Source organism: Lepidothrix coronata, unplaced genomic scaffold (genome assembly GCF_001604755.1).
Source record: "Lepidothrix coronata isolate B3197 unplaced genomic scaffold, Lepidothrix_coronata-1.0 Scaffold33, whole genome shotgun sequence".
In the NCBI taxonomy this organism is placed as follows: domain Eukaryota; kingdom Metazoa; phylum Chordata; class Aves; order Passeriformes; family Pipridae; genus Lepidothrix; species Lepidothrix coronata.
The window spans coordinates 4,604,971-4,628,179 of record NW_016690213.1 but is presented as its reverse complement, the minus strand read 5'-3'; the positions used below and the strand labels follow the sequence as shown (position 1 = coordinate 4,628,179).

The window sequence follows — 23,209 nt, the reverse complement described above, 5'->3', positions numbered from 1 at the left end:
TAGTGAATGGTAATTTACTTTGGAAAATAAGACTCTGCGTCCAGAGGGGAATAAGGATAGCAATTGCTCAAAGTAACTGCTTGAAATACTGTTTTATAGACAGATTTTTCTGGCAAAGAACATTCTGAGTGCATCTGAAATTACCAGCACAGCAAAAGTGTATGAAATACTATGTTTTCCTGAATGTGACATCACTTTTCTAACTGGAGCTTTGTTTTTTTGTTTCTTTAGAAAAATGCTTAAAGCCAAATTTTACTGCCCTTGCACATGTAGAACTGTACATAACTGGCTTAGAAATTCCTCCTGTTCTTATGGGACTGCTTTAGGGAGAAGGCATGACTTAACTGTGAAAAACTTAAGAAATGAAAGGTGGACTAAAATGCAAGCCTTACTTTTCAGTTTTGGAAATATTGTGACAATGTCATAGCTCATCTTTTCTATATTTGTTCTCCATTATACTGATTTGAGGTTGGAATCTGTTCTGTTGGGGGTGTTTGAGTGCTTTCAGTATTGACAAAAAGAAGAACAGAAGTTTGGCTGTGTTTGATTCCCTATTTATGTCTTTCCACCTATTCATTTATTTGATTCTGTATGCTCAGCTCCTGTGTCCTTTCATGCATCAGCTCAAGATCTCAAAAAACCTGTTCTTGATCAAGCAGGAGACTTGACTGTGGGTTTTAGTCATGCCCAGTCTTCTGGATCAGTGGTCTCTGAAGTGGGGTGTGCAAGACAATCCATTGGGCTGTGAGCAGGCTGTTAATAAATAAATATTTTATCTTTTTTTTATGTTCTATTTTTGTGTATGTTTTATAATGCCCATAATATAGCAGTACAGTGGTACATGTGTATAATTTCTAAATCAATATGCATATATTTGGTGATGGTCTGAAAAACATTTGTGAGACCAGTGTTCTAGATGAACATGACTACACTTCTGTGTCTCTCTTTTCTAGTCTGTTCTTTGGCTTAAAGAGAGAGAAGAGGTTAGTGTATTTTCCAGCATGAGAAGCAAAGAATTTCTAAAAGTCCTCACACATAATGCTCAAATCATTTTTCATGCATGCATTTGAGAATTTTATAGAATTTTAATTGAAATGAAAGTGCTTCATTGCTTTGTATTGTGGGAGGTATTTATTTGAATTTAAAGTAGTTCTGCTCTCAGTGAGGTAGAAAATGTATGCAAAATTGTGTTGGTTTTCATTAATCTTCTGTCCCCCCAAAATTGTACATCAGCCATCTTAAAAAAAAAAAAAGGCTTCCACACATACCTTCATTTTAAGTTTGCAATTAGTTTGGTTATGTGCATTACTGTTATGGTGTTCCTCCTTAATCTGCTGCTCGCTGTTGTGCTGGTGTTCCATTCCTCATACATGCCCTCTCCTGCTCAGGAGCTGTGCCCTGCTCTATCTACTAGGGAATGAGGATGCTTAACAAGCCTGTTTTCTATTCTTGGTCTGGATACATGTTTGAACTCAAACCTTCCTAGTTTACCGCACCTTATTCGCTCTGGGGTGTAGTTCTTGGTCTCCAAACTATTTTTTAGTGATACAGATACAGTTATTTTTGCAAAGGCTTCAGCATAAGAGGACTTGATGTATTTTTTGGGAAGTTGAAAACATGAAATAGAAACCAGCTGTCAACATTAGAAAGGTATCAAGAAGTACTGAGTGTAATTATTTCTTTATTCATATTTTTGCAGATTCTAGTCCAAAATCAGAGTTTTGTTTAAGGCAAACTTGAACAGATGATGCGACTTTAATCTAGTGTGACTTGCCTGCATGTATTTTCAAGTGCTCAAAGGGAATTCACATTTGATTATTTGCACCATAGTGCACTCCATAAAATATTCATGGAAGTGTCACTTTTCCATAGGTGGCACTCCAGGGCAAAGACAGGGACTTTGGACATCTTTAAAGTAATAAGTATGAAATGCAAGTTGAAAAAAACATATGCTGTTTGGTACTGGTGTCCTGCAGCAACTGACAAATCATTTTTAGACCAGCAGAAAATTATTATACCTGTATTGGTTTTGACAGGGGTGCAGAGTTTGCTAACTAAGGTTACTGTAAGAAGTTTCTACAAATCAGAAGAATGTGAGCAATTAAAAAGAATTGACACATACTCTAAAACCACCCTCTAGTTGCTGGACTATTACTATTTGGTATCTGTTCTCTTCAAATGCATATCTAGAGAAGTGATATACAGTCCAGTTGTGCAAAATGACCTGAACCCTGTAAAAGTTACGATGTAGCTTCACTTTGGAGACTCCAGCCTTTTTCTGAATTTCCAGTTTGAAGTTGATGTGTTGATAGAGTAATCAACCTATTTGATTACAAACATGTTATTAATTTTAAACAAATCCAGAGACAAATCTTAAATGCTTGCCTTGCTAATCAGGGTTGGATATTGGGAACAAAGCTAAGAATGTATGATGTATTGAAGAATGTGTTTGTATCTTGAATTTGATTGTGTACTTTACATCGTATTTCAGATTTGTTTTTTATGCACAGTATTATGGACACTTTGATATATAGCTCTAAAAGGTGTTTTGTGAACATGAATAACTCATATATTCACTGTGTTAGAAAACAACTTTGTATACTAGCAATTTCCAAACTGAACTTTCATGTTTTTTATAGTACAGCACAGAACAGGAAGTTTAGTAAATCTATTTTAAGTTTCACAATTAAGAATTCTATTAACATCTAAAATAAAAATGCAGCATTTTTCACAGCAATTTCAAGGAGGGAAATTGAGGAGACAGTTCCTTTTTTTTGTAAAGCAGCATTTATTTTTAAATTTTGATTCTTAAGTTTTCATTTTTCTGTAGTGCTTAGCCTTACCAATTTTGCCTTCATAGGTGTCTTTGAGGTCCTCAAACTGATGCACGAGTTGGGTGTGGAACTTGATGCAGAAACATACACAGACTATGTTTTTAAAAATTTTGCTGATAGTGAAACTGCTCGTGCCCAGCTGAAGGTGAGTTTACATTTAAAAATTGTAAAAGTGACTATTGCATGGCTTATTATTCTGTGTTCTCTGTGGAGGCTTTAGGTCACAGTAGCACTCTAAACATGAACCTGGTATGATGAAGCCTGGTCAGAATATTTAGATTACTTTTCAAACAGTCGTTGCACTGATTTGGTTTGTTTACCATGTCTTTCTCCTGCTGCTTTTCTTTTTCTTCTTTAGAGCTAACCAAAATATTTTGCTCCAGACCTAGTAGCTTTCTGTTTCCTGAAGTGGAAAGCTAAATAAATGTTAATGCCCTTTTTTTTAAACTGGGGATTGGAAGTATTACAATTGTTTCTGGTGGATGTTTTTTTTTTATTTACTGAAGAATTGAGAATTGCAGACATACTTTAAGTGTCCCAGTCTTTCTGCCTTTGATAACTTTGTCTCTTGCAGTTGATTTTAATACAAAATATTGATCAGTAGCAACTTATTTGGCCAGCCATGTAGACTTCTGTAGAGCACCTTCTCAACAGCTATCAGTACAAGAATGCCAATGTCCTTCGGGAAGAAAGCATTTAAAATGCAAAGTTTCAAAACGTCTTATCTGTGTGAAGTTCCAATGATTGATTGCTTTTTCTCTAGAAAAATGGCTGCCTATTTGAAGGTGTTGGACTCCGTGTAGCAGAAATAAGATGTGAAGCAGCAAATGGAAGATTGGACAATGTTCTTTCTATATGTAAGTATTTCTCATGTTGCATGTTACTTTGTACTCAGCAGCAGTGTTGATTGGTTGTAGGCTAAGAGATTTACTTGCATTAGTATATGAGGTTTAAAGATACGTGGGAAATGAGCAAAGTTTCCCTCTGTGATGAGATGTCAGACCGTTTAAAACTACCACTTCTGAACAATGTATCATGGTTAAAATCTTCTGTGGTATTGAACCTGGCCACGAGATTTACCTGTAGGTTATTTGCAAATAGTATCTTTACTGTGCTTGTGATAGGAGCATCACACTCTTGTACTTGGAGAGATTAAGGAAACGATTTGTTTTGCACAATGACTGTTAAGTGGTTAGTGCTGGGATTGCATTTGTTTGCTGCATCAATTACAACAGAATGCTGGTCTAAGATATGGCTCTGAAGTACTACAGAATTATAATGAAAGAACCAGCTTTAAAGAACTGATTGGCACTGACACTAACCCAGGGGTGTTCTGCTGATCTGCTGGTCATGGAAGTTATGTGTGTAAATGTGATTGGTTAATTAGGTGTTGAAGTTGTAGCAGCATGTTTAAGACTGTTGTGATTCTCAGTGCTTGCAAAAGTTAATTTATGTCATCAACTGAATGTATGGCATGGGATAATTTACTTGGTTAAGTAGGAATATATGATTCGCTTCAAAATTTAAATAATACAGTTTTTATTTGCCTTGTGTACTGAGATGTTAATAAAACATCTAAATTTGGGCTAAATTCTGATACAGAAGGATCTCTTTGTGAACAACAGTTTTATGTGTCAAGGCTCAGGGAAAAGCTTAAGCAGTCTTTTGCTGCAGTTGACATGAACTGTTATATTTAACAAATATAGAAATAAGTAGTCTATACACCATGATTCTGCAAAGCCATTGTGTTGCAAATGAAAAAGTTGAGTAGTTACTAATCAGTGATTTAATTTTGATATTGGAGATTTATTGATTAGTGAATCTTTAACATTCACCTTACATTTTGCCGCTCTTTTTTTTAATTACAAAACAAAAAGCATAAACCCAACCATTGACCATAAAAAAACTGAGCACCTAAAAATAACTTGGAATTTTATTTTAAAGGACAACTTTATTAAGAGCAATGAAATTTCTTCTGGAAGCTGAAATAGTTTGAGGTTTGGTTTTTCTCCTGAAAAAGTAGACCCACCACTGCACACTCATTTTGGTTTACTGAAATAGTCAGGTTTTGGTGTGTTCTAAGACAAATACCTGGTATAGGGTAAATATATATGATATCAAAAGTACAATACAGGCTACTTTGCTACTACTACATATAGTAGTGTGCATTCTGTCTTACTGTCATGAAGTTCGTATCACATAATATGTTATTTAGCTATTGTCTGTGAGTTGAATTTAAATCTTGTAGTGGTATTTCTGTTTACAAAGACTAGGGTTAATAATTCATGAAGACGTATCAAATTTCTTTGAACTTGGGCTTTAAAGGAAGGTGCTCCGTAAATAGTTTACCAAGCTGAAATGAATGCTAGTAAATCTAATTAGCACCTATGTGATGATAAGGCACAGATATTAAACAGCTGATTTTTTTGTTTGGTGTGTTTTTTTGTTTTTTTTTTTTTTTTTTTTACTTCTCTCCTTTTGCAGTATTACAAAGAGGGAAAAAAATATGCAGCATGGAAAATAGTTTGAGATTGTCTCATCAGTGTAGTCAGGGGACGAAGGCTGGTTATTAATGCTGGCTGCTATCTAGGTGTATTGATTCAGCTTCTCATGCCCTATAATGTATAGATTTCTGCTACTGACAAGATGAAAACTGTGAAGCATCAGCTGAGGAATCTGGACGCATAAGGCAGCGTACATGAGAGCCGCTTTTTCCCTTTATCATGCCATTCCATTCCACTTCATTGTCAGCCCCTTGATTTTCTCAGACTTGTTTGTTGCTAAGGAAACCAGGTTGCCGATTGTCAGCAGCAGCTGAGCATACTAAGATGCTTTTCTGCTTGTCTTTTTACGAGCAAAAAGTTTAATATACTGGATGGGAATTTCTGCTGAAGGTGTCTTGAAACCAACTTTACCTGAGATTTTCAAACAAAATAAATGTTCCAATGTTTAAAACTTTTGATTTTCTACATGTCTGGAGTTAGACTAAGGAAGTGGTTTTAGCATGTCGTTCCTGCCTTTTACTTTCCGTGTTTCTTTAGAGCTGGTGCTTTTATTTTGGTTCTCTCCTACCGTGTACGATATTGCAGCCCTTGCTGAAATGGCCCTGTGCATTCAGGTTTTTACAGCAGTTAATTCCATTGTGATGCTGAAGTGAGATGATAATAACTTCATAGAGGACATAAATGCACCTACTACTGTATTTTTGTTCTTTGCTTGTCTAAAGTGCTGGAAGGAGAGACAGCAATTCTAGAGGAAGAAGATAGAATGATTTGGAATATTTAGCCAAGAAGTGATGTAAAGATGAGGACATAAGGCATAACTGTAAATGACCTCTCAGGGACATCTAATTTTAATTGATTTTGCAGTTTCCTATGTGTTCAAATATTACTGTAAATATTAACATTTAGAACGGTGTATTTTTCTCTTTTTATGCCCTTAGGTGTAATTTATTTCAGTGGATAGCACTTTAAATGGAACTACTTTTTCTTTCTTGTCAGGCCATTTACACTAGCAGAAGCAAACATCTAAGAAAGTGTTGTGCCATTGTTTTTGGTTTGTTGGTTTGGTTTTTTTGTTATTGTTTTTTTGGTGGTATTTTATTATTTAAAAAAATAGAAGGCAAAATTGTGAAACCTATGTTAAGGCAGGTATTCAGTCTGAAACAATTAACAAACCATTTACCTCCAGTGGATCTTTTTTTGTTCCAGCACTAATATCCCAAGTTTTCTTCGTTAGGATTGTTTGAGGTTTGTTTTGCTTTTTGGAATTGGTCTTCTCATTTTTTGCAGATAAAGACGCTTAGCTCAGTAAATAATTCATATAAAACATAGTGTATTAACTATGGGCATTAAAGGCAATGAAGAGGGAAAAAATCGCTGTCTGAATATTTGATCCCTTTTGAAATGGAGCAGATTTAGAGCTGATAAAACCAGGACAGTTTCAAATACCTTGGTATTTTAAATTTTGGCTTATAAATGTTTGTCAGCATTTACTAAACTAACAAAATAGTTTTTCTAATGACAGACTGTTTACATGACCTACTGAGCTGTTGCAGTTCAGGGATTTTTTTTACGATGACTGTTAAGAAACATTTCTTTCATTTACAGTGTCTTCAGCAAGCACACCTCCTGTTGATTGTCGTCTGTTTAGAAACAGTCTCATCTTGGGTTTCAAAAGGTAAGGTTGCTATGTGAATACCTTTTTTTTGTTGTTGTTGTCTCCCTGTAACAAAATTCCCTCTCTTTTTTGTCTAGTTGAGCACAAGTCTGTTCGGTCTTTTGGCCCCCACTCCATGTTTGAAAATTTATAAGTAGCATTCCAGAAGTAGCTGGGGATATTGTTGTTTCTCCCTGCTTTCCTCATTTTCCTCGCCTCTGCTATATATGAGCATACATTTAAAGCATTATCTATAGTAGATTAAAAAGAACTTCACTTTTCTTGTTTGTTCTGTGATATTTGCCAGTATATAAACATTTGGGAGTTTATTCACTTTTTTGTTTATAAACAGCTATGCTAATCTGAGATTTCCCTAAAGATTATCACTATTAAGCAGTAAAGTAATGGCTAAATACCAGTAGGAGCCTAGCATATTCTGCTACATCAGCTATCTTTCTGTGCCCTCTGGGTTAATATGACTCATGAATGCTCACATGTAACACCTGGTCTTGTGCTACATTGCCAGGACTTCATATTCACAGCCATATGGTCCCATTTTGCAAGGAGGGTTCCTTGCTAACTTGCAAGGTTGTCTTAAGCTTATGCAAGTACATGTGAATTAGCAAGCATTTCTATCATGCACTGGGGCATTTGCCCCAGTCAGACATTTAGGACTGTGAATAAGAGTTTTTTTCAGCATACCTACACCATGGACAACCAGGGAGGTAACTTAGTACTACTCAGGACCAGGGTTTGAAGGCTGATTTTGTTCACTAAGTTATTTTCTAAAAGTTTGCGATCAGTATGAGTTAGAACTATGTTTAGGTTGGATAATAGTAAAACATAATAGGTGAACATGATCAAAATAACTTCCTAGTAAATTGCATGCTCTATCTAGCTGATCCTGCTCTACTGGGGGAAAAGGAGAGGAAAAAGCAAACCAGTGTTGAAATTTGGTGTGTTAACTAGGCCCTAGCTGACCTTGACATCCGAGGGATAAGTAAAAAAATGTGTTAGGTGCAACAGGGGTATTTTGCTATTCCTTCTAGCAGTCAGTCCCAGAATCATCCGTTTCAGATGTATTAATTAAAGTAACAGATTTTTGAAACACGTTTTTCTTTCTGTAAGTATAGGTATACAATTGAAGCAGTTCTTGCACTGGAAAGAAAACCATTGCAATATTTACCACACACAGCCAACCCTAGCGTGAAATACCCCTTCCACTGGGGAACTGTACAGGGGTTCAGAATCTTGGAAATGTTACCATCTTGCTAGGAAACTAGTTGCTGAAAGTCACAGTCTTCTCAAGTGAAACATTTATTCCCCTCATCATGGACACAGTTCCTACTAGTGTGATTTCAATAGTTATTGGGCATCTGGGCTAAAAACTCAGAATTCTGACGGAAATTGAGGTTGAGGGTGTTTAGGTGGGATTTTTTTTTTTTTTGGAAGTTTTTTCCTTTTTACTCAAGCTTTCCTTGCCACTTGTAAGTGTGGCATAAGTTTTGGGTTATTTCTGTAATATTCCTCTTTTGTGAGCCTTTATTGCTGCCTAGCTTCAGAAGCTATGTACAAAGTTGACTCTCCCCAAATTTCACCCATATGCTCTTTCTGAAAGCATGGCAACTCACGTTTCATTTCATGTTTTAAACCTAATGCTGCTTTTAAACTAGAACAACCTGAACATGAAACCTGAGGGTATGATAGGATAGAAGAGAAGAATATTTGTACCTTTTGTAAAAGCCACAGCAAAATTTTATGGCTAAACACAGGTTTTGAGTGTTCAAATGAGCAGAGTTTAGGACTAACGTACCAAAGTACAGGGTAGCGACACCAAGGACACCTGAACAATGTCTGTGGCAGACTAGTTTATGGATTTCTGTTGAAGCTGCTCTTCTCTAGTAACTGCTTCAAAGTATTCTCATTCTGTTTGCCTGATGTACCATTACTATTTCAGAGTCAAGTACTTTAGGAAATTGATGCATTTGATATCTGCAGTTCATTGTCACGCTGTCAGTGGTGGAGTGAGTTCATCCAACGAAGCTTAACTAACCTCACAGATGACATTTTCTTCTCTCTTTCTCTGTTGGACCTACATTTGACTCATTTTCAAATAGAAGTAGCAGTTGCACAAAAGGAGTATATGTTTCAAAGGCTTGAACCTCCTAACTAAAATCCTAAACTTCTATGAATACTTTCAAGTTTCTGTGCATCTGTTCAGACTGACATCTTATTTTCCTCTTATAAGAATTATAGGAAGATAAAATCAGGTCATAAGGTTTTGTTCTCTTGTCTGTGTTAATGCTGTTTTATAGTTGCCAAAAAGTTATAGTTCTTGAAAAGTTACAGCTTCTAGTGAGAATTTTGATGTTCTACAAATTATAGGAATATGTCAGGATTTTTATACTTCAGAGAATTGGTTTTACATTAAGATGTCAGGGTTCTGTACTTTTGTGAACTGGTTGATGTATGATTTTTGGTTGTAAGTTCATGATGTACAGAGAAGTGTTCTTCACCAAGTTCTTTTCTATAAAGGGAAAATTTTGTTTTGTTTTCTACTTTTAAAAATATTATCTGTTTATCTCAACTGTAATGAATATTATATATTCAGAGATTTTATTATTTTCTTTTTTTTTTGCATGGTATAAATGCATTAATAGCTGCCTGGAGTTATCTTTGTTTATTAAAAATCTAATGCATGGGAGCCTAGATTTTTGCTCTAGCAAATTCCACATATTGAGCGTTTGCTATGTAAAGTGCAGTTTGTTTGAGCAAAGCTTATTTTCTTGAAATGCTGCATAGAATGAAGTATAAAATAAAAAAGTACAAGTAGGATATGTTAAGAAATGGACTAAAAATAAAACTAAACCATATTCTTTCTAGTCTTAAGTGGTCTGTTCAGAATGTTGCATTATTTTAAGTTTTTTAGCAGAAATTATGACGATAAAAAGTCCAATACTCTGTACAAAATTAGTTTAAATGGAATGTGGCAACTATTGTATTTCAATTTTATCTAAATAATAAAATCCTCAGTGTTAATGTTCTGTGTTGTTTTAAAGAAAGATACAAGCATAAAATCATTTTGATGCTTTTAATTTGTTATCCTTTGCTGCCCTCTTCAGCTCAGATGATGTACATCTTTGGAGTAAGGTAAGTGGAGATAAAACTGTAAATAAAATCCAGATTCTTTAGGCAGTGCATGTTTATGGTGCATTACTGTAAATCTGAATTCTGAGCCTGATAATTGTAGACCTGATTAATTTGAGCAAGACTTCTGTTAGTGGCAGATTGTACAAGTGTATGAAATTGAGTTTTCAACTTGGACAGTTAAGTGTAATTGTGAAAAATCAAATGTGGTGTTACCATGTCAAGTAGCTTATGCTACTGCAATTTTTAGATCAATGTTGTTACAGCTGAAGATAGTTGTAGCTTCTGGAACAAGGTCTGCCGTGGTTGCGCTGTCTGACATTAATTCACTTTCCTGCCCTCCCTAAACTTACTTCCTATCCCCGCCCTAGTACTAATAAAATAGGAAGGCACAATTGGTTTTTAAAGTTTCGGTCATATAACTTAAAACACTGAAAGCAACTGAATGAAATCAAGGGGAAATTACTAATCATCTTGCCATCCCTGGTATGGGCTACATTAGAAAAATGCTGCAACGTAACTTGGTCAATAAATTTTGCAGAACATTAGAATAGATGTTGGCAGATACTGACTGGAATGTGGTTACAGAGTTTGGGAAGGGATGCATTGTGCTTTTTGTTTTTGTTCTTCAGTACTGTTACTGCTGACTAATGAAAGTATATTTTAGATTTTGCAAAGAAATCTTGGAGTAAAATGGAACTTGGCATTTGGAATGTCACTGATTACTGATTTATATAAAATCAGTGCAGGGTTTTTTACATTTTTCTACCGTTTACTGTTGTGTGATGATTCTGGTGAGAGGGTGTTTTTGTCCTCTGCCTCTCTCCTTTCTTTTTTGCATAAAAAAACCCCCAAAGAAACAGAGGGCAGGGAAAGGAAAAAAGGTGATCTCTCTTGCTCCCATTACGAAAATAATTTTGAAGGACAGTCAGAGAGCTGAATAATGTTGGTCTGCATATGAAGTAATAACTAGAGTTACTTCCTCTTCTACACAATGGAAGAAAGATAAATTTTGTTGTCTTCACTAAATTTAAGAGTTAAAATGTGCACTGAACTTCTAAAATAAGAAATTCTAACTTGGGAAATAATAGATACTTAGCATTAGAAATAATATCACACATTAATTTTTTTTCTATATTCCATCCCTTTTAGTATTCTGAGATTTGATTCAAAAGAACTGTGTTATGACTTCCTTGGATTTTATTGCAGTGTGTGTTCATTTGTCGTAGCAAGACGAGGGCAAAAGGGCAGAAGAAAGCTGTAGTTTAACTGTGTGCTGTGTCCATGATGTTGATATAATGGAAAGTAATAGATAAGATATTCAGTAGCATGTTTGGTACTTTATGGCTTTATTTATCTGTTTTCATCAACAACTGAAGTTGAGAATTCCTTTTCTTTTGTAATTACTTAAAACACAGCACTTTGGCAGTGAGAGTGCATCTCCCTCTAACTTCTTTGAGACTGCATTCTAGAATTATGGCAGATAAAACAAAAATTCTTGAAACACAATTTCACTTTCTAACTGAAGATTTAAATAATTAAAATGATTTAATTTCCTTAAGAACAGTCAAATGGATTTTTAAAGTGATGTTGTTTAGGTTAAAGTATTTGTAGGTAGGATGTGGGAGCTTTTAAGTAAATGCTTCTTTTTCTTCAGAGGAAGTAAAATCTGTGTATTTCTTTGGTTTGTATGAAGAATAAAACGTGTGCTAAATGTAACTGAATGCAATTAATTTTTATAGCTGCATATTTTGTCGTGCAAAATTGCACTTATTTACAACAGCTGTACTAGTTACTTTAATTCTAGCAGAGCATGATAAATGATGTTCTTTTGTTTTTTATGTATTTGCTTCTTTCAAATTTTAAAAAAGCTTTATGGGCCAGTTTCAGCCTTTCAGTAAATTGAAACATAATTGTAGCATCTCCAGGAGTGACACTGGTTAATATTTTCTTTAAGCAGTGTCCTATGATAGGTAACTTTCTGTAGAATGATATATAAACAGAATACTAGAGTGTCTCTGTCTTAATGCCATACCACAGAAAGCATTTCTCTTTGCAATATTTTTTCAAGAAAAACCTATTATTTACAAAAAACCCCTTTGTATTTCTTAGGGAATGACTATGATGTGGTAAAGAATAATACTTTAACAGAGAAATGCTTTATTATTTTGAGAATTCAATTTCAGATACTATTTGTCCTTGCTTGCTTCTTTTGGCTGCAATGTACGATTATTCTGTCTCACCAGATAACAGAACTGTTGTACAAGGATGAACGTTATTGCCTGACGCCTCCAGGACCTACTGGTAGAGTTTCAATTTCTATGATTGTAACTTATCCACAAATCCGTTCTTCTGTGTAATGATGGGTTTGAGGGATTACAACAGTAAACACTGATTGCTTCTTTTTGAAAGTGAAATTTGAAAACATGTTGGGTAAAATCCTGATTCAAATAATCAGAGCATATTTTGTGAGATCCGTGAGATATCTTTTTTTTTTTTTTTTTTAGAATTATAAACAAATCTTGCTGATAACAATTTATTTTTCTAAATGTGTAGTCCAAAATGGAGATTTAGAATGAATACAGTATCAATGCTTAAATACTTTTAAAAAAAGATTAGAAAATGCAGTCTTTCAATCTAGTTTTACTGTTAGTAGCTCTTTTGATTTTGTGAAACAAAATGTTACTTAATATCCCAGTTCTTCTACTTTGAAATAAGTATACTTTTTTTGGTATGATGTGGGTTTTTTTTTTCAGAAAAGCTAGGGTTTTCTGCCCCCCCCCTTTCAGAGCCAGAGGGGCACGGGGGTATGGGGACAGCTAACCTTTGAGAAGGCAATACTTGATATTCTTCCTGTTCTTGGCTACAGGACCCCGTATATTTTTTCACTTGCTAGACAAGCAACTTAGCACTATTTGCTGAAATCTGTTTGTCTAGATTTTCGTTGGCCAATAGGCCATTTCTTCAGTATTAGTTTATCTAATGGTTAAAGTATTTTTGTATGTTATTATATTAATATTACGATATTTAATGTATCTTGGTAATGGAATATAATGGATAAAATGTACAGAATAAATATGCAAAGTATTAGAAATCTGTTTTTTCTTTTGAGCGATGACAAAATATTTGTGGCAACTATTTGGGGTAGCAGGCAGGAAAGGGGGGGAAGGCCTTGGGCAGTACCACTTCTGTCACACAGTAGTGGAAAAAAATAGATTGAAGTAAGATTCTGTACTGAAAAGCTGTCACTAGGTCTGAAAATAATTAATATTCCTTTCACTCACCAGTTAGATATGTGCTCCCAAACCACATAATCTCTATGCCTCAGTGATCATTGTTGCCATTTCAGAGCCTCTCATCAGGGTGACATCTCACACCAAAATGATTTCTTATAAATTAATCTTGATAACATGACAGTCTCGGTAATTTTAGTGGAATGCTTTCTCTTGTTTTTTTCCACAGAAGCTGTTGGCTATTTTCTTTATCACTTGATTGACAGCATGAGTGACTCAGAGGTACAGGCCAAGGAGGAGCGTTTGAGACAATACTTCCATCAGCTGAAGGAGATGGTACCATTTCATTTTTTGCTACATAATGCCTGTCCTGCCTGACATGTATCTATTAGGTTTGAAATTGCTGCTTTTAAGTACAACCAGACCACTTCTCAATGACATGCAAGAGCTGGAGACTTGAATTACGTCTGAGATAATTTCTGTTAGACAAATTTCAGTTTGGTTGTGTTTCAAAACTCATATAATTTTTTTCCCCACCTCTTGGTACAGAATATAGTTATCCCTACAAGCCACTACAGCGGCATTTGCAGACTGCTGGACTCCTCTCAAGTTCCTGAATTAATTAAGGTCTGTGGTTCTATAGCAATTGCTTTGAATCTAAAAAATCTGTGAATATATTCTCCTTTGCAAAATAAATAGCTTCATGCAGTGATTATATGTAAGCCTCTTTACCTTTCCATGATTTTTTCACTGTTGAAGCTGATTTCATTTCATATGTGAAAGGGATACATTTAATAAGTGCTTTCTCAAGTCAGTGTAATAATGCTGCAGAATACAGCTTTTTTAACATTGCTGTTATATAATGATCTTGAATGTTTTTAGTACTATATGCTTACTTAGAGATTGAACTTTTGGGGGGAATTAGTGATATTTTTGTTTTACTGCATTTTAGGATGCAAGGTTACTGTGTCATAAAAAATCCCTGTCTACAGATGACATTCCAGAAGTAAGTAAATTCACGGATAGCTATACTTGTTCTTACTGTAATAATACTGTTTGGATATGGGGTTTAGATGAAGTGTAATCGCTAGCTTTCAGATCATGGAAGTATATTAACGTTATTTAAATCTACCATTTGAAGTTCAGAGGTTACTTTCCAGAGTAGGAGTAAAGGCTGTCCAGATTTTCACATAGACCCAATACTTGACCTTGGAGTTGACTGAGGTTTCATGCCTCAGTTTCCCTGTCTGGTACATATTTTTTGAAAGTTCTAGTTAGTTAACAGTAGTGGTGTGAGGCTTAATTCATGCTTGCAAATTACAGTGATCCACTTGAGTGGCAGGAACCATATAAGTCCATACTGCTTCTAATGGTGGAGTGTCAGGTCTTTACATCCCTGATCTGAGCAAAGTGGAGACGGAAAAAGAAACAGGCTTCTGTTCCCTACTTCCCTGAACACAAAGAACTGAGTACGAGAGAAAGAGTAGTGTTGACCTTTGTAGATATGCGACTTAATGCTTTTTTTTTTTTAGTGTATTCTGACTCAAATCTTCAATTAGTATGTACTATTTAAACAGATAAAAGCACCTTAAACGATTAAAAAATTTCTTCGAGTATGAAAGAAGAGGATTATTTTGTCTGTCTTTTATTAAAGTGATCCGACAAGTTGTTCAGGGAGGGTGTTTTTGCAACTGACATTCTTTCTGTTACCTCCATTTAGAGTGCTAAATCTGACGTGTCTGCTTTGGAGAAGAAACTAGAAAAGCGAAAAGCTGAAAACCAGCCTATTACAGATGTCTTGAAACAACTCATACATGCTCTTTGTGAAGAAGAGGTATCTTAAGCAATGCAGAGATAATTGGAAACACATAGCTATATTTTTAAAGGGACATAAATGACTGTATTATGGAAAGACATAGTTAAGCAAAGACAAGTGCAGTGCTTGAGGTTTCATGGTTTGATGCTTATAAATCAAACATAAGTGCAAAAAGCAATTAAATCAAAAGGTTAACTAATTTCAGCAACACCTTGAATGGCATGTTTTGGGGTTGCTGAAGTTTGTTTACAATAATCTGCAAAGTGAATGATAGTAACAGCTGTGATAGGTTTATCATACATGCCAAATGTCCTTTCAAGCCATGGCTCCGGTCTCTTATATCTAGATTGTCAAGCAACTGATACATGCACTAGTCATTTGCAATTCAAATATTACTAGGTTGTTAATGCAGGGATTGAAATTCCATTTTCCTGCAGGAGGAAAGCTCTTCTGAGATAAAGGGTCCCTTGCCTTCATTCGGCAGGCGTCCAGCTGTAGTTTACATTCATTTAGTGTGTGTCTGTAATTTGTGGGGTATCACCGCACTTTTGTTCGGTTTCTTGTTCAGTATGATCCTGCCTATAAAGCTGTGGATATAGGAACAGTAACAGTCATGCAGATGATAGCACAATATTCTGTGTTGCTAAGAATGCAATTTAGAATGAGTGATTCTCAGCTGTGTGTCTCTACCATTTTGCATATGAAATAAGTCTAGATGCAAACACCATTGGAAGTTCAAAGTGGTCAAATGTATGAATAGGAATTTATAGAAAAATAAGCTTTCAATGGGATTATTAAGTAGTTTCTTATTCTTTAGAAAGTAGTTCTGTTATGTGTTTGACAGTGTACCAGGTGAAAATTGTTATGAATTTCAAGTAAATAAGAACTATTTTAGAATTTGGGTTAATAATTTTTATGGTCTCTGGATTAAAAAAAACCTTATATTAAAACATACCAGAAATATAAATGTAAAGCAAGAAAAATTATAATCTCAAGCTCGTGTAAAAGATGTCCTACAAAAATATTAATTTCTGCAAAATAACTTTCAATCTCAAAATTTGCTAAAGCGTTACAGCACTGTGTTTTCATATGTGATCTTAGACTACTAAAAGCACTAAAGCAGTCGTGTAACTGTACACTGAATATATAAGAATCATAATGTCAGATTGACTTTTCCTCTAGTTCACATCTTTGCTTTGTTCCTTTTTTAGAATATGCAAAAAGCCCTTGAAGTGAAAGCCAAATACGAACCGGACATGGTTGTCGGTGGCTATGCAGCCTTAATAAATTTGTGCTGTCGACATGATAATGTAGAAGAGGCAATGAACCTGAAAGAAAAAGTGTAAGTACACCGGCACTGAAACATGTCACAGAGATTTATGCTGATACACAGACCTTGTTGAATTAAGTAGGTTGAGTATTAACCCCCTCATCCATTTTTAATTAGTTTTCCCCACCAATGTATGTGCATTTAAAACAGTCATGGGTGTGGTTTTTTGAAACAAAAAATTTGCTTTGTATAATTGAACGTTAGAAGCAGCTACTTTGTGTGGTCAGTAATTTTTTTTTAATTTATTTTGAAAAAGGAAGCTCGCTACGTAGGATGTGTTTTGTTTTTATTGTAAACATACATCATGTCTGAATTGAAGTTTGGCTTCATTTAAGGGGGGAAAAAGGTACCTGTATTGTGTGTTTGAAAGCACCAGGAATGTGTTTAGAATGCGCTACACCTATGTTGTTTTTAGAATAGCAGAGTTTGGGTAATGCCATTTTAAGACTGCAAGCATTCTGCTTTAAATTTTTATATTCTGAGCTTTGTATCTTGGCTGTAAAAGTTAACTCCCAGCTAAAACATGCTATGCATGACTTATCCTGGAGCAAATTCTTACAGATGATCCTTCTATTTGCTCCTGTCCTTTTTCCTGTGAAAGGCTCCTTTTGGTCTGATGCTACAGTGAATATAAAAAAAGTTACGTGCTACTTTCAGGTTCTCTCGTACGTGCCCACAAAATACTTGCTTTGGTTTTACGGTAGGTTAGCAGGCAGGTGCTATTACACCTTGCTAGTGTTTGAAATTATGTGAAGTGATTGAGCTGTGAATGTCAAGAAATTTGCCACTCTGCAAATAACAGTAGTGTATTGATTTTGCCTGCGCTACTGCTCTCACACAGTCACCGTAGTGAAACAACAGTGGAGGAATTAACTTTTAATACTTACAGAGAAAAGAAAACAAACACGTAGCAGAAACTTCAAAATAGTGGCCTTTAACTTGTTACCGTAGGTGAATAGTTTCGTTTTCTTTATAAATATTTCTTTATATAGAATGTAGCCTTGTTGCTGCCACATGGACTATGTTTTCTTCCCAGGCTTCTGAGAAATACCCTACTTTATGCAATAACTTCCAATTAATTAATTAAACAGTCTCTCTCCCTCTCAGAAACATAACCTTTGGCTTTTGAGCATGGGAAGGTGTGTAGATAATTTTTGAGTCATGTTTTAATTGTGCATTTTTTAAATTCAATCAGATTTTTCCATTAAGTTTTATTATAATTTTAGCTCTTGGTGCTGTTGTCATGTTATGTAGTTTTAAAAATAAATCTTTAAGCTGAATCCATAAAATGCGAACCTCTTTTGATCCAATTCTTAATGTTTTAATTTCTAGCTTCCCTAAGAATTCACCTGTTGCTCTTGACACTGGAAAGTACATAGCACTGGTAGAAGTCTTAGAAAAGCATGGTAGACTGGAAGGTAATCCATTTGCTTTCATTGTGTGTTTCTGCTATATAATAAAGGTATCTTGGCTCAAGAATAAAAATGTGAGTTGATATTAATGGTATATCATGTCCTGAAAAGTGCTTGAACATTTTGCATACAAATTTGCATGTGAATTCAACCAGAGATGCTTGGACAGTGCAGGCCATTAGTTTTAATGGATTGGCAAGCTTGTCATTTACATTTGCACAGCTCAGTGCTTTTTGCATTTCTGCAGCTAGTTTTTATTAGCATTGCTGTTTGGATTGAGTTTGAAGATCATGACTTATGGCACAAATTGCGTATGTGCCTAGACTAATGGCTTTGTTTTTGCTTAAGAAGGTCTGAAGGCTGAACATAAAACCTATAAACATAACCTTCTCATAAGAGCCAAGTACTGCAACAAATCATTTAACTTTTTATAAAGTATATATTTTTCTGTTACTATTCTTTTATGTGTTTGTTATTGAATTTTAGATTTAATCTGCAAACTGCCTGGAAATTTTGGCTTTTAATGAGTCTTTTGCAAACTGCCTATTTTGTATTTCTAGATGTTTGCATTAAGCTGTTAGCTCTTTAATTTCTGTAATGTGGTCTAATATAATTCTGTAGTTTACATGATTTGGTTGATCTTTAAAAGAACTCTAGACTGTCATCAATTTTAAAAGGTAATTCTGAATATTGAGTTCTATGATTTTGTAGAGGGCTTAACACCATAAAAGTGTGGTCCAAGCCTAGATACAAAATGTTATGGTTTTATGTAAAACACTATACAATAAAATAAAAAAGCTAATGTAATTTTTTTCATGTAAGATCTTCCTTTGAAATTTGTCTTGGCCTCTTATTAAGCTTATTGTTAAAAAAATAATAAATGAAGCTGATGTTTTCCATATCATAATAAATCAGATCATGACCACCTCTACATTAAGCAGTTTGAAAAGATGAGCTTGCTTTTAGGAGCATAAATGTCCCTCAGAAAATAAAATAATTCATAAGTGTAGCCAAATGTAAAGTGGTCAAAACATTCTGTCTATTCAATAATTAAGAACATTATAAAACATGATAAAAATGCACTTATTCCGTATACCAAAATGTTTGTTTCTGCCTTACTAATGAAGCTTAATGAACCTAATGTTTTAACATGCAGTCTGTTAGAAAGCTTTCATTGGCTCTCCTTGGCTAATTAGTATCGACACAGCAAACAGGCCCTATCGGTATCAGACCATTAGTCTGGCTGTATATACAGTGTAAACATATCTTTATTATCTGGCCTCGTGACAAGCCATCTGCTGAAGAAACAATGGAGTGATTTAGCAGATGTTAGCATTGAACGATAAAAGCATCCATTTAGTAGAATCTTGCAGCTATAGGGCAGACTGTACGGGGTTATGTGGTGCAGAGTGGGCACACAGTTCCTATCTATAATTTGTAGTCAAAGTTGCAGCAAAATGATAAAACCATGCTATTGTGGATTTATAATTGTAGTCTCGTTTAGAAATGCAAGTAGTAATTAACTTGAAATCGGCATTATACACCAGAATTTACATTCCTGCTGGGTTTGAAATGCTGTTTTAATAGCAGTTTGTTTTCCCTACATGAAATTACCTAAGGGTCTTTTGTGTTGTTTCATTGTAGATGCTATTAACATTCTAACGGAGATGAAAGAGAAGGATGTTCCTATCTCAGGCAGAACGGTTGCATCTCTTTCCCGCATTCTTAATGCCGCTGCCATGCGAGGTGAAGTTGAAACAGTGAATCGGTTACACGAGACCATTGTGAACCTGGGCTTGGCAGAAAGTCCTGTCCTTCATTCCCCCCTGATTACCGTTCACCTTGAAAAGTAAGCTATGTTTGGGCTTCAGATGAAACAAGTTATGATATTTATTTGTGTTATGTGACCTGCGTATGCTGCTCACATGCCTGTTTGGAAGTGCTCACGTGCGTAAGCGTGTGCACATGCACACACCACACTAAGAACAGTAGTGAATGAATATGTTTTCCCAATTTAGCTACGTCTGTTTTCGTCAGGCAGACATCATGTGTGGGAACAACAGCTGTGTTTTATGGTCATATCAGAGATGAAGTGGCTATATGTTGGAATATGCTTATGAATTAGTTTGTTCTAAAGTCTGTTTGACAAGATAGCTATTCAGAGCATGATAGGTGTAGTCTCAGCTCTCATGGTTAAGTGGTATGTGTTTTCCCATCAAAACAGCATTATTTTGCTGTGCCTTCCAATATATCTCAGGTGGGTTGAAGGGTAGTTGTTGAACACTGAAATATTTTTAATTCACATAATTCAAATAATTTGATATTATTGCCAATAGACTGCTCTGTTGATGAATTTAAAATTCAAAGAAAAAGCTGTCTGGCTTGTCTATTATGCTTGGGGGTGTCTTGCCTATATATACTCTTAATACTATTTATTAGAGAAAAGGAATTTTATACAGTCATTCTGTCAGGAAGTATCTGTAATTCCATGTGTTGTGTTCCTTCACATAAATTTTCAGTATGAGGTGTAGAATATTTGAATTAATGTACATATAAACTATATAACAATTTCTTATTAAAATTAAGCAAAGGGTCTCTTTTCACCTCCTTTACTGTATGTACAATCCTTTTGTTATTCTTTTCTGTGTCACTTATGTAGTTACTGGATTTTAAACTCTAGCAGCTAGAGTTGATTAATCAGTTTCTTGAGATTTGGTTCATGTAAATGAAATGTTATTTGTTTAAATATAATGCCTATGAAATGAGTGAGTTTTTCATAATATCATGTAAGTCAGCCATGTAGAGGTTTCTTAGTTCTTGTAAGTACTCTGGGTATGCAAGGTCTGTGTAACATTTTCTATATTGAAAATTCTTGTCAAGAAGATGTAACTCTTGGTAGATGTATGTGCATTCTCTTCTAAAATTAGTATTTTAGTGTAGTGGTCAACAATTAAGAATATAGTGTACATCTTTTCAGTCAGCAACTCTGCCTCGGTTACATCACAAGAAAAGGCAGATGTTTATGAAAATAATTTAACTGCAATCATATGTAACCAGTCTGTCAGAAAAATATCTGATATGCTTTGCAGTGTGCAGTAAGAGCAGCTGCATTTTACATAATTGCTTTATGTGCGTTGACGTGCAAGTTGTACCTGGTGCTGCTTGGGTTCTTTGCACTTGAGATGTAGTGTAGGATGATGTAGATAAAGATGTGATCATCTGTGGATGAAAAGCAGGACGGCAATAAGTGTTATTTTAATTTAGTTCTATGTTCTTTTGGATTATAAATGTTTGGTAAAACATTCTGAAAAGTTTCTTTTTCAACAAAGGAAGAGACTTTTGATGAGACTAGATTAATAAAGGAGGAAGTAGTTCCAGACTCTGGAACTGTGTGGCTGCAAGTCATTGGCACTCACCTGTATAACTCTTACTACATTTCATATATACAAATCCAGTGCAAAATAAGCTCATTTCCTGTGGGTTTTTTGCTACCTTTTGGGTGGAGAGACTGATTCCTCTTCAATGGTAGACAAAAATGGGAAGTTTTTTTCTGCATAATTTGCTTGGGAGGAATAACTGCATTTCACTGGGATTTTGTTCCTGTCCTTTTTTGTTTTGTTTTGTTTTGAAAGTTATGAGTGACTGAAATGCATGTAATACATGTTAGTCATTTCTTTCAGCAGTAGTGCTTACTGTTTGCCATCCTACAGCTCAAGTATCATGCTGAAATGCTGTCATTTAGCTGCAGGTCATCAGCATACCTCTGAAATTAGCTCTGGGATATTTTTTAATGTTCCACAGCAGTGGTTTTGCTAGTGTTTTGTGTTCTTAATTTATTTCAAACTTTTTAGTTGCTTGTAAAGTAATCTATGATTTGCTTTTGAAGATTACAACAATCGTAGGTGTAAAATGTTTTCATCTGCTCCTTTTCTCCAGTCCTGAATATTCTGAAATTTTTAAGTCCTAGTGCATGTTAAACATGACAATTTGCAGCAGAACATGGAAAAGAAAATAATGTTGATGATGGACACGTAACTTGACAAAAGCTAACAAAATGTAGTATTGTACATTTTGCCTTTAATATTTTGAGAAATATTTAACTGAAGTAACTAGAGAGAGAACTCAGACTTACCTTGGGAGTTTTTTGACCCTGAGTAAGGGGAACTACCCCCTGCTTTAAATTGTGTTGATTTTTATTTATGACCTTGACCAGTTTCTCAAGATGGGACAAACCACAATCTTGGTCTGTCATTCAAGGTGATAAACCTCCCCTGGACCATATGACAAAAATCCTAGTTTCTAAAATCTGCAAGGATGTAAAGAGCTTGTACTTTTTCTTAAAATACATCTTACTTTTGAACTGGTTCTTCCAGCTGCTAATAATTAGAAAAGCTTGTGTTACCTTCACCATGTAAAAGTTCTTAAGATTTTAAGGTTTTACTTTTGGCTTACATCCTCTAACAGCTCTCAGGGAAAACCTATTTGAACATGAACACTTTTGCTGAAGAGGTTTTTGCAGCTGTTCCTGTCCTATACAATACTGGATGATACCTATTTACAGGATGATAAATTGACAGATGAACTACCGTTGCTTTTTTTTCTTTCCTCCAAGAAAAATGCACAAGCCAACTTTTTAGTACAAATAAAAACAGGAATACATACCTTAAAACCTTGATATGGTTCCTGTTTTTTCATTAACATAGGTTTGTTTCTGTTCTCCTTGAATAATATCACCTTTGAGAAAAGAAACAAAACATTTTCAAATTTAAAATTTACTAATTCCCTATATCAGAAATGTTTTTAAGCAGAGGGAACAAAAGTTGTAGGTAAACTGTGAAAACATTGTTACAGACCATATGAACAAAGTATTTTGTAGTTTTAAGTCAGGAAACACAGTTAATATCTGTATATTAAATGATCAAAATGCTATAGTTGGATTGTTTTTCTTTAAAATAGGTTAGTGTATTTTAATACAGCGTTGTCTGGTAAAGCATTGTTGGCTTGTTTGTCATTAATCTTATATAAACCCATTTTGATTAGTTTCTTATGTAGTAGATAGAGCATGAATGCAGTGCCTTGACAATTTTTCTTCTGTTGTTTTCATGGAGTTAAATTCAGTTACGGTTTTGGTTGAGATCATTCAGTGGCACAAGTTATTTGACTTTTAAATGCACTTTTTAAAATAGGCATATTTTTAAACTAAGTGGTATTTTTAGTGGGGGAAAAATATCTCTAGTGGGGAGAGGGTTTTTCTTCTAATTTTTAGCGGCTTTATTTCA

At 34.8% G+C, this 23,209-nt stretch overlaps 1 protein-coding gene across 1 annotated transcript in view; it reads left to right on the top strand.

The window, feature by feature from the left end:
• Window positions 1-23,209, top strand: part of LRPPRC (leucine rich pentatricopeptide repeat containing) — an 89,680-nt gene that overhangs the window by 23,057 nt on the left and 43,414 nt on the right. Inside the window, exons 13-24 of the mRNA XM_017811617.1 lie at window positions 2,861-2,979; window positions 3,598-3,691; window positions 6,944-7,013; window positions 10,115-10,142; window positions 12,386-12,443; window positions 13,602-13,708; window positions 13,922-13,999; window positions 14,325-14,378; window positions 15,093-15,206; window positions 16,400-16,530; window positions 17,851-17,936; window positions 19,575-19,779. Of these exons, the coding sequence (XP_017667106.1) occupies window positions 2,861-2,979; window positions 3,598-3,691; window positions 6,944-7,013; window positions 10,115-10,142; window positions 12,386-12,443; window positions 13,602-13,708; window positions 13,922-13,999; window positions 14,325-14,378; window positions 15,093-15,206; window positions 16,400-16,530; window positions 17,851-17,936; window positions 19,575-19,779 (1,144 nt within the window). The remainder of the gene's footprint in view (window positions 1-2,860; window positions 2,980-3,597; window positions 3,692-6,943; window positions 7,014-10,114; window positions 10,143-12,385; window positions 12,444-13,601; window positions 13,709-13,921; window positions 14,000-14,324; window positions 14,379-15,092; window positions 15,207-16,399; window positions 16,531-17,850; window positions 17,937-19,574; window positions 19,780-23,209) is intronic.